The 17151-nt window shown below is 32.4% G+C and overlaps 1 protein-coding gene across 1 annotated transcript in view; it reads right to left on the reverse strand.

Annotated features, from left to right (window-relative positions):
- Positions 1–17151, reverse strand: part of CSMD3 (CUB and Sushi multiple domains 3) — a 1274540-nt gene that overhangs the window by 71578 nt on the left and 1185811 nt on the right. Inside the window, exons 50-54 of the mRNA XM_043601622.1 lie at positions 16636–16824; positions 11839–12024; positions 10050–10244; positions 6411–6584; positions 554–727 (exon numbers count right to left, since the gene is read on the reverse strand). Of these exons, the coding sequence (XP_043457557.1) occupies positions 554–727; positions 6411–6584; positions 10050–10244; positions 11839–12024; positions 16636–16824 (918 nt within the window). The remainder of the gene's footprint in view (positions 1–553; positions 728–6410; positions 6585–10049; positions 10245–11838; positions 12025–16635; positions 16825–17151) is intronic.

Below are 17151 nucleotides of genomic sequence, written 5' to 3' on the forward strand. Positions count from 1 at the left end.
TATATAAGGGAATTAAGGCTTAGAGAGATTAAATGACCTGTATTAGCTCATGTAATTAGTAATAGAACTGGAATGAGAACAACAGTTCTTCATGTCATGTTGGATGAATTTTTCCCTACTAATTATACCATCAGGATATGATATTGATGTAACAACTACAGCATCATAATTATTAGAAAAAAAATTTATCCAAAGTATTTTCCACTATAAAAAGTTTCATAATAGTACATCATGACAATATTGATGCTGCTGCATTTACTCTCAAGAAATTGAAATCCTTATAAGTAAAACTTAGTCAAGAATACACCTTCCATACAGGAATATGCACTTATAAATATTATATATTTATGTTAAGTAGTAGAATAGCTGAATTTAATTTCCTATCTTTATAAAAAAACAAATAATAACAGACATTCTAATATTTTCTTCTGCTTTCATGGTTTTATGGATGGTTTTATGTGTCTCTGAGTGTATGTGCATCTTTCCTAAGAAAAAATTATTGGTAATTATATGACAACAGAGACTTCTAATTACTTCTGCCATGCTTACTTACGCACACAGGATGGGAGCTGACCAGACCAATTGTGATCCTGTTGACATATTCTCACTGAAGAACCAATCAATCGAAAACCAGGATTACATTGATAAACAACAGTGTCTCTGTATCCATAATTTTCTCCAATGACTTGACCATTCACAATGAGCTCTGGAATTCCGCAGTGACCCGCTGAAATGGGTCAGAAAGTAGTATCTTTAACATTGTGAACTAAGTCTTGTGTATTTATATACATATATAACACTACTAAACTCTTAAAAGTTTATTTACAAGCATGCTACAAATAATGCAAACATGATCGTATGACATAAAGATAAATATGATATTCAGCAAAATGTCAGATATTTGGGAATTAAAAGAAAACACACTTCTTGCAACACTTGGGTCTAAAAGAAGTTAGAAAACATTTCACTCTGTGTAAAAATAAAAATAAAACACATCAAATCTTGAGGAATACAGATAAATCAGTGCTTAGTGAAAAAATTTATAGCATTGTTTTTATTAAAAAGGAAAAATGGATATATAATCAATGAGTTAAGATTCCACCTTAAGAACAGGACAAAGAGGGACAAAATAAAGAAGAGAAAATAAAACTAAAGTTGATGAAAGGGTATATTAAAGCAATTACAGAAATCAATAAAATAGAAAATAGAAAACAACAGAGAACATTACCTAAGCTAAAAAATCTTTCTTTAAAAATAGCAGCAAAATTGCTCAACTCCTAGCTAATTCTATCTAGCACACAAAAGCAGAGAACAAGATTACCAATAACAGAAATGAATGAAGTGATACCACTACAAGTTTACAGGGATTAAAAGGATAAGGTAAAATGAAGAACAGTTTTATGCCAATACATGTAACACTTCCAAAGGGCAACTACTTTGAAAATTAAATACCAAAACTAAAGCAAGATGAAATAGAAAATATGAATAGCCCTTCATCTATTAAAATACTTGAATTCTTTTTTTTCAATCTTTTTTTTTTTTAAGTTTTATTTACTTTGAGAAAGACAGAGAATCTCAAGCAGGCTCCGCACTGCCAGCCCAGAGCCTGTTGTAGGGCTTGAACTCACAAACCTTGAGATCATGACCTGAGACAAAGTTGGACACTCAACTGTGACTGAGTCACCCAGGTACCTCTAAAGTATTTGAATTCTTAAACAAACTCCTCCTCATAAAACCACTCAGGCTCAAATGTTTTTACTGTTTCAACCAAACATTTAAGTTAAAAAAAAAAAATTGCACGCACTCTTAGAAGTTAGAGAAAAAGGGTTAGTTTTTAATCAGCCCCAATATTAAACCTGGTAGACACATGAAAAACCAAGGTCCTTCATCAAAATAGATGCAAAACTCCTTAATATTTTTGAAAACCAATCTAGAAACATACATAAAATCAACCACTCTAATTTGACAGAGTAAAAAAGATATTGACATATTGACAATGAAGGAGAAAAAAGTATATAATTATCTCAATAGATGAAAAAGCATTTGGCAAAATTCAGTACTCCTTCATGATGAAAACTAACAATAAATTTAGAATATAGGGAACTTTTCAACCTGATAAAGACATCTCCAATAGATATTATGATTTATAATAGGGAATATATATTTGATCTTGGTCCCTGTTTCTGGCTCAGAGTTCCTAAAACCTTTGGAATTTTCTAAATGATAGGAGCAAAAAAAAAAAAAAAAAAGCCTCTTTTGTTGTGTTAATGAAGTGGCTTTTGGACCTCACCCTAGTATGGGGACTGGTTGTCAGAGGAGCCAACCATGTGATTAGAAAGTTGCAACTTTCAATTCCACCCCTGTAAACTCTGGGGAAGAGGGAAGGAAGAGAAGTTGAATTAATTGCCAATGGCCAATGATTTAATCAATTATGCCCATGTAATGCAGCCTCCATATAAAACCAAAAGCACAGGGTTCAGAGAGCTTGTGGTTGATGAACACTAGGAGATTAAGGAGAGTGGGGCCCTCAGAAAGCATGGATGCTCTGCACCCTTCCCACATCCCTTGCCTTATGCTAATCTTTCATCTGGCTGTTTCTGAGTTAATAAACCAGTATCTAGTAAGTAAAATATTTATTTTGAGAGAGAGAGTGAACATGAGTGGGTGAGGGACAGAGACAGAGAGAGAGAGAGAGAGAGAGAGAGAGAGAGAGAGAATATCCCAAGCAGGCTCTGCACTGTCAGTGTGGAGTCCAATGTGGGGCTTGAACTCATGAACCATGAGATAATGACCTGAGTCAAAACCAAGAGTTGGATACTCAACCGACAGATCCACCCAGGCAGGCATCGTAGATAAATATTTTAAGTAATTATATTTTTATATACTAGCAGCAACCAATTAATGTGAAAATTTTAATTCAATAGAAAACATAATTGAAAATGAACAATATAATTTATAATATTAGAAACACACTAAACATTCTCAGGAATAAATTTAGCAATATATCATGATCTCTATGCTAAAGATACAAAATATTGTTACTGCAGAAAAAAAAACCCTGAAGACCTATATAAATGAATAAATATACTAAATATGTTGTTTATTAGTTGGAAGATTCAACACTATCAAATGCCAATTCTCCTCAAATGATCTATGGGTTCAATGTAATCCTGATAATAATTCTACTAGATGATTTTTTAAAATAAAAATTGATAAGCTAATTCTAAAACATATATGAGATTAGAAAAGATACAGTATCTAAAGTTATCTTAAAAATTAAGAACACATTTGGAGGATATACATACAAAATTTCAAGATTTATTATAAAACCTATTTAACAAATAGTACCAGATACCCTTCTAAAAAAAAAAAAACAACTAAACCTCAATTTTACTTTGTTATACATACAAGAACAAATTAAAAATAAATCATAGATATAAAAGGCCAAAAACTATAAAACTTCTAGAATAAAATATGAAAGAAAATCTTTGTGACTTATGGTTGAGCAAACGTTTCCTAAACAAGACACAGAAAGCAATAACCAGCAAAGACAGACTTTAACAAAGTCTAAAATTTCTGTTCATTAAAAGGAAAAATAAACAAGTCACAGGCTGTGAGAAAATACTTATAAAATACATAATAATGAAGACCTTGCAACCAGAAAGCCCAAGAAATTGTACTCTATCAGTAATTATCAAGACAACGCAAATTGAAATGTTATAATATACCTTTATGTACCCAATGGCACGGATAAAATGAAAAGATTAGCTATACCACATGCTGGAAAAAATGTGAGGCAAGAAGTCTTCCAGAAATTCTACTCCCAAATCTCTCAGAAATGAATTCATATACTCACAAAAAAAGACTTTTACATGAATATTCATTGCAACTTGTTTTTGATAATGGCCCCAAAATGGACAAGGGTGAGGTGTCTACCATTAAGAGATTGACCAACATGTGACATATTCATATAATGGAATTCTGCTCAACAATGAAAAAAAGTAGTGATACACACAACGGCATGGATGAAAAAGAATGAAAGAAGTCTTACATGAACAGTACATAATGTAGAATTCCATCTGTATGGATTTTGAGAACAGGGAAAACTAACATATGCTGAAAAAACAATTATTGCCACAGGGTTGGGGGAGCTGCAGATTGTACAGCCATGAGGAACTCTTCCTAGGTAACTGTAATATTCTATAACTACAGAGTGGTTTAACAAAACCACTTGACAAAACTCATGCTTATGAGCATGTTTATGAGATGTACGTTCCATTGTATATACATTTTGCCTTGGTAAAAAAGAATTAAGAAAATAAGCAAGTATTAAACTTTAGGGAATGATATGCATGAGATGCATGCTGAGACGTTTAACAAAAAACGTGCACTGAATTCTACAAGTTGCTTTGAAATGCATTAAAACAAAATGAATTGATGGATTGATAGAGCCCTGGAAGGATAGATAGATATGTGATAAGCAAATACGAAAAATGCTAATTGTAGCATCTAGGTGGTGGGCATAGAGACACGCATATGTCAAGGGTCACTGCCTAGTGTTTCAACTGAAAAATTGAAAAGTTTATAATAAAGGGCTGGGGGATTGGGAATAAAGGCACTATACTTATGGAAAAAAATTATAAGCACATTCCAGTGGCCATTCTTAGCCAAAAGTGTCTGGGGCTATAAAGAGCAAGTTTTTTGTTTGTTTGCTTCTTTTGTTTTCATTTCGTTTTTATTTTTTTCAAAAATGAGAATGACTGAACTACGTTAATCCTTAAAATCAAGTTCAAGAGTAAGATTCTAGGGATATGCTTGCTTGGCAATTGCACTTTCCTTCGACCAACATCCTTTGGAATTTGTATTAGGTGTTGACACCTACATCCTCTGCGATGGATGGCAATGTTGTCTTCATAGACTGAGAGGCAATGTTTTCTTACAAATCTTCCTTTTATGACCTATCTCTTCAAAAAACAGAATCAGGATTCTAAACGGGTAAATAAAACCCCCTCTATATACAATATTCAGTATATAATACACAATATTATATACTTTATCAGGACATAGAGCCAAAAAATATAGTATTTCAAATTTAGTTTATATGTACATTTTCAAAGTTATATATAAACTAAAGTAACCTGTAATTTAGTAATCTGTAATTTACTACAGTAATCCTTCCTGTAGTTTAGGAAGGATTAAAAATATTTTTATTTTTTAATCCTATGTGAATATGTAAAGATCTTAATTTTGTACCACTTTTTATGCTATGGTCTTATAGCATATTCAAATATACGTGCTGTCATAAAGAAACCATTATTTCTACACTTCCAAGTATACCTATTAACAAATATGTCTGAGAGCAGAAAAATAGGATTTTAATCAAAACCCCTAGCTATACCTTTTTAAGTTTCAAATCATGATTGCATTGCCACGAATATTTTCAAGCTTATTAGCAAAACAATATGTATCTAAATTGCTACACTTTTCTGCCATGCCTCATATTCTTAAATTCAGTGAATATTTAGAGGCAAAACATTGTCCATATTTTTCAATACCTGTTCATAACAGTCAGCAATTTTTAAATTGGTAAACAAAAAGAGTATCCTTTGTTCCCAGCAGATAAGTGAATAGTTATTAGAACAATTTTAATTATGCCTAATTCAGTACTTGCTGTCATATCTTGAAATCATTTTGGAGAAAAATAAAGCATAAATCATACCACTCTCATAATATTAAAAATTATTTTAGTCTTTGAAAAAAGATAAAGCATAAATCATAATACTCTTTTAATAATAAAGGAGGAGGGTCAAGCAGAATTAGCTAGTTCAGTTTCTTTAACTGAACAGTTTTTTTTAATAATGAATTTAAAAACCCTAAGGGGAAAAATCCAATTTGCCTAAAATCAGGTTTGAAAAAAAATTGTATTTAAAAACTTTGCTAGAAAGTAATATTACACATGTTAAAATCTTATGAAATTAAAAGGGAGAAAGATTTTGAATGTGGAAGTCATTTTTCTCCTTTGATCATTACCTTTAAGTAAATAGGTGAAAGGAGAATTGACTATAGTTTAGAACACATTAACTGCTACAGTGATTAACCCAGCCGAGTATGCAGACGTATAATTTTCGGCAATTAGTTTTCACCTTTTTATTTTCACAATGCCTGGAAGAAAATGCATCTCACCTTAATGACCTAAGATTCTCCTTTCAAATACTAGTTGATTAACTTTAAGAGTAATCTGTTTAATAGCTTTTCTACCATGAGACATTTTTAAAGTTAAGCATTTTCTGGTTAGCATCCTTACCAATGGGATATAAATGGTCATCTCTTATTATGGAAAAAGGTCTGCCTCCTTTCTAGGGGTGGGGGGCAGGGGGTGTGGTTGGTTAAAATAATTCGAAAATCCGTACCTAGGCATCTGGTTTCAGATCCACTCCAGAGACCTGAAGAAAGGCATTCCCGTACGGCAGAGCCTACCAGCATGAATCCCGAATCACAGGTAAAGATGGCTGTGGAGCCATATGAAGTTTGAGTTCCAATCTTATTTCCATTTGGAGGTGTAGGAAGCTCTCCACAGGAAATAACTTAAAAACAAGGAAGAAGAGGAAAAAAAAAAAAAAAGAAACACTTAAAGACACAGTGAGCACTTGTAACAAAATCATGCTTTCAACAGTTTGAATTGTCTATGATCTGACTTATTTATAATCGAAACTGACATTTGTAAAAAAAAAAGTTTGAATGAGTGTGAAAATGCAGGGGAAATGACATAATTTAAAATTGATCCACTTCAAGTCTCATAAAACCTTCTAAGTGACAGTGACTTGTAATGAAGCTATTTTCTTTGCATTTGTGCTTAGCCAATCTGGTCACTCAAACAGGTTGTTGTAAAAAAAAAAAAAAAAATCACAAGATGAGAAAAAGGTAATTCACCGGTCTGACTCTGATTTACAAAGTGACACTGGGAAATCCTCTTGACTTCCCTGGGTCAAAGTTTCTTCTGTACCTAAAACAGTGCTAAGATAGTACAGGAATACCTCACCTTATTGTGCTTTGCAGATGTTGTGCCTTCACAAAAGGAAGGTTTGTGACAACTGTGCGCAGAGCAAGCCTATCAGTGTAATTTTTCCAACAATATTTGCTCACTTTGTATCTCTGTGTCCCATTTTGGTAATTTTCACAATATTTCAAAGTTTTTGTTATTATTGTATTTTTCATGGTGACCTGGGATCAGTGATGATACTCACTGAAGGCTCAGATGGCCATTAGCGTTTTGAGCAATAATTTTTAAATAGGGTCTGTACATTGTTTTTGTAAACAAAATGCTATTATACATGAATAGACCACAGTATAGTATAAATGTAAGTTTTATAATGCACTAGGAAGCCAAAAAACTCATTTAACTTGCTTTATTGCAGTTTTGGCTTTATTGTGGTGGTCTGGAACTGAACCCACAGTATCTCTGAGGTATGTTTGTAATGACAAGTAATTTTGGTTGAGATCTCTACAGTTTATAAAGAGATTTACATGCAAAATATCACTTGATTTTCACAAAAAAAACATTATTAGATATAATTCTATTTCACATTTTGTTTGTAGGTTTTAAAAACCTGGAAAGAGACCAACTCACTAGGTCATTTGGAACGCAGCTCTTAGGACTCCCTTGAATTTAAACACGACAAATGAAATGTCTTTCTTGAATAAGAAACAATAGTGGATAATGTTTATTGAGTGCTTATTTTGTACCAGATACTACTACTAGTGCTCTAACTTAAGTAATTCTCAAAAGAACCCTATGAGGCAGGTGTGGTCATTATCTGAATTGTATGTACTAAGATATGAGCACATAGTAGTTTAGTAACTTTAACAAGGTTACAAAGCCTGTAAATAGCAAAATCAAAATTAAAACGCAGCGGTCAAACTCCAGAATCCACTACTTAACCACCAGCCCACCTGTCTTATTCTGGCTCCAACTCAGAGTTTCATCTCTAGGCTTTAGGTGGCCATTAGATGGACAAATAGAAAATTTGCAAACTTTAAGTTATTGCATATAAAAATTTACATATAGTGACTGTTCTGAACTAATCCCTCAACAACCCTTTGAGGCAGGTATAATATTTATTAATATTTATAATACTAATATTTATATTATTTTAAGACTGAATAAATTGAGATTCAGCAAAATTACTTTTCTTTCAATTTTCTCAGTGAACTTCCTTAGATTCCTTGCCTTTCCCCCACTCTTACTTGCAGGCAGGGACCTCATTTTATGTAGCTTTAAACCCTTCTTAAGCATCACAAAAGAACCAGACAAACATTTGTTGAATGCCTGATTTTTTGTAGATACTTTTTACCTAACTCCTTGAAATATCCCTATCCCATGTGCCCTTTTAATGAAATAATACTGAAAAAACAATGATGCTAGAGGCAAAGAAAGATCCTGGGAGAAAACCTGAAAGAACAGGGCAAAAAGTTACAGATATAGATGTCATAGTTTTAGAATATCAAATATAATTTCGACAACTTTTTTTGCAACTTTACTCCATAAATATGATTTTCTTATAAAAAAGGCAAACCCTTTATATGAATATTAAAAAATAGATTGCAGAGCACTTGGGTGGCTCAGTCGGTTGAGCATCTGACTTTGGCTCAGGTTATGATCACACAGTTTCTGAGTTTGAGCCCTGCATCGGGCTCACTGCTGTCAGTGCAGAGCCCTCTGTCCCTCTGTCCCCCTGTCTCTCTGCCCCTTCTCTACTCACACTCTCTCTCTCTCTCAAAAACAAATAAAACATTAAAAAAATATATTGAATAATTGAATATTAATAATTAAAATCATAATAGATACTTGTGTACTTATTACATATAGACCTTTGCCTGCTCTGTTAAGCTTCTTAATCATCATAATCATAATCCTATTTAGATATCTGATTTCTTATTAGTTTATTTATAAATTATGAGTGCCTATGTCATAAATGCCTTAGAGTTGTGTTGGACACAGAATGCATTTTCAGTGTAGCATATTTCCTGGCACAGAGTAAATACTCAAAAAATGTAGTGAAGAAATTTCAAAAGAATTTCAAGATATTACATTTGCATACCCTACGTTCAGTTAGCTTATCTATATTAGATACTGCCCATTTATATTATGAGATGCATGGAAATATGATAATATGTTCAATTTGAATAATTATTTATTTATTTATTTATTTATTTATTTATTAACATTTATTTATTTACTTAGAGAGAGAGAGATTGCAAGCAGGGGCGAGGGGCAGAGAGAGGGGAAAGAGAGAATCCCAAGTAAGGATGCACTGTCACTGTAGAGTCCTATGCAGGGCTCAAACTCACCAACTGTGATATGATGACCTGAGCCAAAATCAAGAGTATGACACTTAACTGATGGAGCCATCCAGGCACCTTGATAAATATTTATTGAGGTCATGCTGCGAATCAGGTTCTAGCTGATATTTTCAACATAATATCATTTATAATAACATAATCATTATAATAACTAAAAGATAGGTATTATTGTAATTACCTAGCTTAAGAAATTTAGGATGACAGAGAATAAACATCATATAATATAGTGATTAAAAGCCAGATGGTATAGAGTGCTTAGACTGAATCTCATTTCTCCACCATTTACAGGCTCCGATTTGTAGTAAAATGATTAAACTCAGGGCTCTGTTTCCTTTTGACAAAATACGTGTAATAATAACAACTACTTCATAGGATAGGAACTAAGCAATAAATGAATTAATACATGTAAAGAGCTAAAAGCAGTGCCTGGCAAGTTGTCAGTATGCAAGAGGCATTATCAGTTTGTAGTAAATGATAGAATTCAAACACAGGATTTCTGTATCTAAAGCCCATACTTTTTTCATAAGCATTTACTCAAAAAAAAGTTAAAATTTTAAGATTTAATGGGATTAAATGACCTTTTTAATAATATCAATCCATTATTGTTCAAGTGTGTATGGAAAAGGAAGTGCTCAAGCAATTCAATCAAGAATAGCTTATGAAATAAATTTAGCAGACTGGCTACTTACTTTGGCAATATGGTCTTTCATTTCTCCAACTCCAGGTACCATTAGGAAGGCATTCAATAGAAGCAGGGCCTAGTCCATGATAACCAGGGTCACAGCTGAAAACTACCTTAGTTTTGTATTCATAATGGGAGCCATTTACAATTCGCCATCTTCCATGTTCCAAGGTAAAGGAATTGATGCTTGGACATGTAACAACTATACAAAAACCAAGAACATAAATGTTAATAAGTCAGTCATGTCTCTTGTACTTCTTCACTGTAACTTAATCTATTCTATTGCCTACATCACCACTGCCTTAATTCATTCACTACTGTGCCATACAAGTCTTTTAGCATTTTTAAGAATTTATTTTCCATGTTAATCTTCTCTACTCCCCCAGATCTATGGTACTGCTTGAAGTTCCTTGAACATGTTCTACTATTTCACACTTCAAAGTCTGTGTACATATTATTCTATTTACACAGAATTCTTATTACTACCTTACCTCCCTCTACTCTCTTCTTTCTTTTCTTTTTTTCTTTTCTTTTTTTTTGGATTATCATATCAAAATTTATTCCTTAATATAGAAATACATGAAATATATTTTAATGGTAATTCCAATTATATTAGTTTGTTAAAATTGTCTCTTTTCTTTGAAGCTGATTTAAAAGTATTCTTTTGGAAATCTTTTCTCCCAACTTTTATGAGATATAAACGACAGGATGCAGAAAAAAGGGAACCCCAGTACAAGTTGGTGGAAATGTCAACTGGCACAGCCATAATGGAATATATATATGCAGAGCCAGTATGGAGGTCCCTCCAGAAGTTAAAAAGAGAACTACCATGTGATTCATCAATCCCAACTTGGGTATACATCCAAAGGAAATGAAATCAGGATCTCAAAGAGATATCTGCACTCTCATGTTCATTGCAGCACTAATCACAATAGACAAGATATGGAAACAACCTATTATTACTAATTTAGAAATTTTGGAAGGATTACATTTTGAGGAAATTTGTTTTATGAGAATGGTGTTTTTGTGCAAGAAGGTGTTACAAACTTTGGCTTATTCAAAACCTGTTCAACACGAGTAAAACAGAAGCATTATTAAACACTATGTTAAGACTGTACATAATTGAACAACTTTCATTTTAAATGAAATGCCAACTAAATTGAAACGTTAGTATTAAGTGAGAAGAAATAAGTGAAATATAGAGACAAATAAAAAACCTTACTTAAAATAACATTTCACAATTCTTGTGCTAACAAATATTTTATCAGAATTATTTTCTGTCACCATTACCTAATATTCACTTACCTATTAAAGTAGTAATGAAAGCAATGGGAATATTCTAAATGCAAGTAACCTGAAGAACACCGACAAAAGTTGAAAGTTATGCATCATTTCAGCAATATCTTTTATCCTTATAAAAATCAGAGCCGAATGTATTGGAATATAATTTAATTAATTATAAAACTTTACATTTTTTTCAAGGACTTGCATGTAGAAAATACATGTTCACTAATGGATGGATTTTTATAAAAGAAGTGGAACTTTGTTATGTAAAATAAAATTCACTTTAATTTTTTGACATACATATTCAGGAGTTTCCAAAAATGAATGGAAACTCCTTATACAGTCTTCCAATTGTACATAGTATAAGAGAGCTTAATTAACTTTTATTTCCCTCTTAGACATCACACTTCAGTCCAGGGATTAGTTCAAAAAATGCAAACAATACATAAAATTTTAAAACATACAAGATGTGAATAGAAACACAAATGATACCATTTCTTCAACACACATACCAACACAGCGAGGGGTCTTGTTATGATGGCTCCAAGTTCCATCCGACTGACATATGGCAGTGGTAAGTTCTTTAGATGACAATCTATATCCGTCATTACAAAAATAGGTAACGCGTGTTCCTACCAAGTAGTCTGTTGTGAGTATTCCTCCATTTGTTGGAGCTTTAGGAATCCCACAGGAAATTGCTAGAACAAATACATATATACAAAATCACAGAAATAGAAAAATACTTAATTTAGTAGATAAGTCTCTTCAATTGTAAGGCATGTAAAACTATTTGAGATTTTATTAATTCCTCTGAAACAATTTCAGAATATCTCCTAGAAAAGCTTTCCTGAACTATAACTTTTTGAGTAATTTATTTCAAACTCCTGTTGAATGTGTTTCAGATTGGTGAATCCATACATTATTAATGATTTATTTCTTGGTTTCTTACTTGGTTTCTTGTCAGTGTGTGCATGGTTATCAGCACTCTATAGATTATATAAGAATAAAAATTGGGTAAATATAGAGTGTATCTAGGGCTAGTCCATAATTGGGCCACCACATAGCAAGTTTGGTCAATTACATTTGAGAGATAATTATTAAAGATTACAAAGGTATTGGTAAATAATACTCATCAAGATTTTTGCCAGGAATACAATGCATAGATGCATAGGTTTATTTTACCTGGAAGCTGGATATTGCTTTGTCTTAGGTCCAAACTCTATGTGCTTAGGCACCATCCATAGAATATCATGGGTATGGATATGTTTAACAAATACAGTTCCTGGAAATATTGTCTTAAACCTAGTTTGAATCATCCTGCATTTCACTGAAATGTCTTAGATGTGTTGGTTTTCATCTGCAATAAATCTGATGTAGGTGAAATTAGTTTTACTATAATGTGACAACTGCAGTCAACATTTTTATTTTAGTTAATTGTATATCATGTATTTTCAAATCTTATAAATGTTCACATCTTATAAATTCAAATGACTATACAGATACACTCTAAGATGAATTGTTTGCCATCTTTGCTCTTCAAGGACATTATTTGTGTCTTCAAAAGTAAACAAACAAACAAAAGACATAAGCTTTCAATGAATATATTTGGCAGCAAGACACTAATTAAAATGAGATTATTTGTAAATTTTGTATCATATTCAGATATGTGTAAATATTTACACATATGTCTGCAGAAAAATTAGTATATTTGGTTACTGGTACAATCCAGAACCAGCTGGAATATTGTAATATCTGGCATATGTACTGTATTACCTCTATGAAATGGAAAATTTCTGAGTTCTGAAATACCCAATCTTACAGGTTTCCTATAAAATATTCTAGTTATATCTATATTTTTCTCATATTAAAGGAAATAAAAGAACAGAAAGCTATGAGTTTGATTTAATACTTACAGACCTGTGTTCTAGTTACCTACCTCTCATTTCAACCTAAATTTGTTTCTATTTCTCTTAGAAAAAACTACTATTTAGGTGTTTATTTTTAATTAACCCATGCACATTTTACTATAAAGTGAAAAGATCTTAGTGAAATCTAAATGAAATTCACAAAATTGAATGGCAGACTTCCTACTGGTAAATGGTTTGATCTTTTGTAGTCTGATAACCTGCAAATTATGAACAGAGAAGCAGTGATGTTGACTTAATAAATTATATAAGCAATCTCATACAATTATGTTATTATCCGTGCAATCTAATTATAGAGTCTTCAAAATCATGTTGCAAACATAAATGGTTCCCTGATGTCTGTTCAAGCAATGCTTATATTTCCACTTAGGACTTTTGGAAATTTCAATTTGTCATAAGTGATCTCCCTACTGAACCCCACCAAAGACTGTGTATTTACTGATTTTTAAAAAATAAACTATACATTGTTGGAGTAGTGTAGGTTGAACTTAGATCACAATATAAAGGAAATATAGTTTAAACAGTATAAGTTCCATATATGTGGTTAGTATAAAATGGCTATAATTTAGAACTAAGAAAACGACAACACACTAAAATGATAGCACAACAACTATGCCTGTGGGTAGATTACAACTTAGCTTCTCAGCAATAAAAAGACAACAAATCAAGTTCACAAGAACCGTCATCACCAAGTGGTTGTCAAAGACCCTTCACTCAAAAAAAGTACAAATTGAAAGTGAGGCAGAGAATGCAAACTGTTTCTATATAACACTGTACTATACTCAACTGTATAGTGGGATGAGACTGGTTCAATTCTTGAAGGAGAGGAAATCAATGAAGGGTCACTTGATGTATAGACAAATAAATAAAACACCTACCCAAACCCAAATAGAGATAGCAGACTAAATTTTCTATCTTTTATTGTGCTCACATTGTGCAATTGTAGTTCAAGTAAATATATACAAGGACGCATAAGGAGACTGAAGGAAAAAAGAATAAAAATGATCGAAGAATTTAAAACAAATTTGGAACAAAACAAAAATTTGCATAAAAAATAGCTCTTCCCAATGACATTTAACCATTTCATTTTAATTAGTTCTATTCAACTACAGACAGGTCACATACAACAAAGGTTTTTATTAAATAATCTTTTTAAATTGTTTTCATGATAATAAAAGATCAATTTTGGAAATGACTCCTTGAATTATAAATATGTTATCATTTTACTATGTCGAATACCTTTTTAATTTGCATTTTGATTTAACTATTCTAATTGTGGAACAATTTTAAATCAGGAACAATGGGGAAAAAATGACTCCATATGTAAATGTCATATTGCATACCAAAAAAAATCAATGAAATTATAATGTTGATTATAGAAAGCAATTTCAAAATTTTAGAAAGCTTAGGACATTTTTTATTTCTTTTTTTAAAAATATTTTTATGTTTATTTATTATTGAGAGACAGAGAGACACAGAGCGTGAGCAGGGGAGGGGTGGAGAGAGAGGGAGACATAGCATCTGAAGTAGGCACTAGGCTCTGAGCTGTCAGCACAGAGCCCGACACGGGGCTTGAACTCACAGACTGCGAAATCATGACCTGAGCCAAAGTCGGTCGCTTAACCAACTGAGCCACCCAGGCGCCCCTAGGACATTTTTTATTTCAACCAACAGTTAATTATATTTGCTAAAGGTTTCTTAAAGATTATTATATATATCTTATATAGATAAGCAATAATTACACAACTGAAGTGTACTAGTTCAATGTCAGAGCATTATAATATTTATTTAAAATATATGTGATTTAGAGGTTATTGTTTATATATTTTTCTAAATTCCCATGATTCTGAAATTATAAGATCAAAAATTCTTTTCCAAACCAGTTTAGGGAAATTAATACTAAGAATTTGTGAATACTGCCACTGTTCATTAGGCAAAGAAAAGCAGACGTTTTGATAGTTTACCAAAATATATCTATTCAGCACGAAGTCAGCTTTCTCAATGTTGCGGTTACCCACTAAGTTAATAACTCTTCACAGATTTCTAATAAGTGATTAATGTTTCCTCAAGGAAACAACAGTTTTTTTCATTTCTCATTTATTTATGCATGTATATGAGAGTTATCTCTTCGTGAATTAAAATCATAGTTTAATAGGTAAAAGAACCCATTTTGGATGTCTATCAATACCTATGCTTATTTTAACTTGCTGTTGTTCAATTTTAAATTTTAATTGATATATTTTATATTTTATTTGTTTTATATAAATTCCTTCTGATAAGCAGATTATAGATAAGCCCCATTATTTATTAACTAGAACGTTCTGCATTTTTTAATGTAAGGGGTTTTAGTTGTTTAATATGACTCTATATGCTGGGTAGAACACATCAAATATAAAATTAAATTTCATATTGAAACATAATGTGATATGTTAAGTCTTAAAATTTTTTCTAAGTCCGATGACATTAGAAACTCTTGTATAACTGATATTGCATTTGTCTTTGTGACTGTACCTAGCTAAGAGACAAGATCTAGACCAAAGATCAAAAATGTGCCATTTGTTGAATAAGAAGCTCGAAATTCTGTTGCTATGTCAGAATAAAATGCTCAGACAGTGTCTCAATTGTTTCTTTATCTTTTTTTTAATGTTTACTTATTTTTGAGAGAGAGAGAGAGAGAGAGAGAGAGCGCGCACACAGGTGGGGGGGGGGCAAAGAGAGAGAGACACACACACACAGAATCTGAAGCAGGCTCCAGGCTCTGAGCTGTTAGCACAGAGCCCAACACGGGGCTCGAACCCATGGACCATGAGATAATGACCTGAGCTGAGGTGGGATGCTTAACCAACTGAGCCACCCAGACACCCCCTCAACTATTAATAAAATGCAAGTGAAAGGGAAAGACACATCTCTGTTAAGTTAGCTAAACAGTGAAGAAAAAAAAATAACGTGGTGGTCAGCTACATTTTCCTATTTTAAATTTGTTGCTCTGAGAGCACATTTTTGCATACTCAGAGTGCATCTTCAGTGACCCTGCCCACTCTTATCCTCTGCATTCTCTCTGCAGACTTCACATTAATGCAGTCTCCAGCTCTGGGTCGATCATTTTCTGACAACAAAGTCACGAGAATGGTAGACGTATCAATAAAGTTGTATAGGTGTATGAGTGGTTACAGGAAAAGCATAAATCACACAACAACAAATGAATTATAAAACAGTGTGTATCACGTTTCTCAAATTTATCATTCTGCATTTTTAAGTCTTACTTTCATGAAGGGCATCTATACTATGCTTCTGAATATTTATGGTTTGGGAAGTTCCAATGACCCAAATGAAAACGTTAAATGAGGTTAATCTTTTAATGCATTTGGGGATAATATACTTCACCTTGACAAGCAGGGACCGGTGCATCCCATGCATGATACCCATAGGAAGACTTTCTGCACACAGCACTACTTTTTCCAACGAGTCGAAATCCTCTGTCACAGGCCCAGCGGACCACACTATTAAGTTGTCCACCCGTCTGACTGATAATGTATCCATGAGGCGGAGATTCTGGTGTGCTACAGTAGAAAGCTTTTCAAAAGACAAAGGAATCACTGTATAATTAATGAATCAGAAATTCTTTACAATACAGCATGGTAAAAAAATCTAAGTGAATACTAGTACTTAAAATAGGGCAACTGCCACCTGTGTGAATTTTACTTCATATGAACATAATATAATTTTCTATTTTCTTCACAATCTGTTGAAATAACTTTTGGGAGACAAAACTATCTCTGAGCTTTCTTTTAATTTTTTATCATCATGGAAGATGCATTCTGAATTGAAATACACATATTTTCTTAACACCCTACAGGTTGAAAAGCCGTACAAATATTTCAGTGAATTTTAGAAACTGTA

The sequence above is a fragment of the Prionailurus bengalensis genome, chromosome F2 (assembly GCF_016509475.1).
Source record: "Prionailurus bengalensis isolate Pbe53 chromosome F2, Fcat_Pben_1.1_paternal_pri, whole genome shotgun sequence".
NCBI lineage: Eukaryota > Metazoa > Chordata > Mammalia > Carnivora > Felidae > Prionailurus > Prionailurus bengalensis.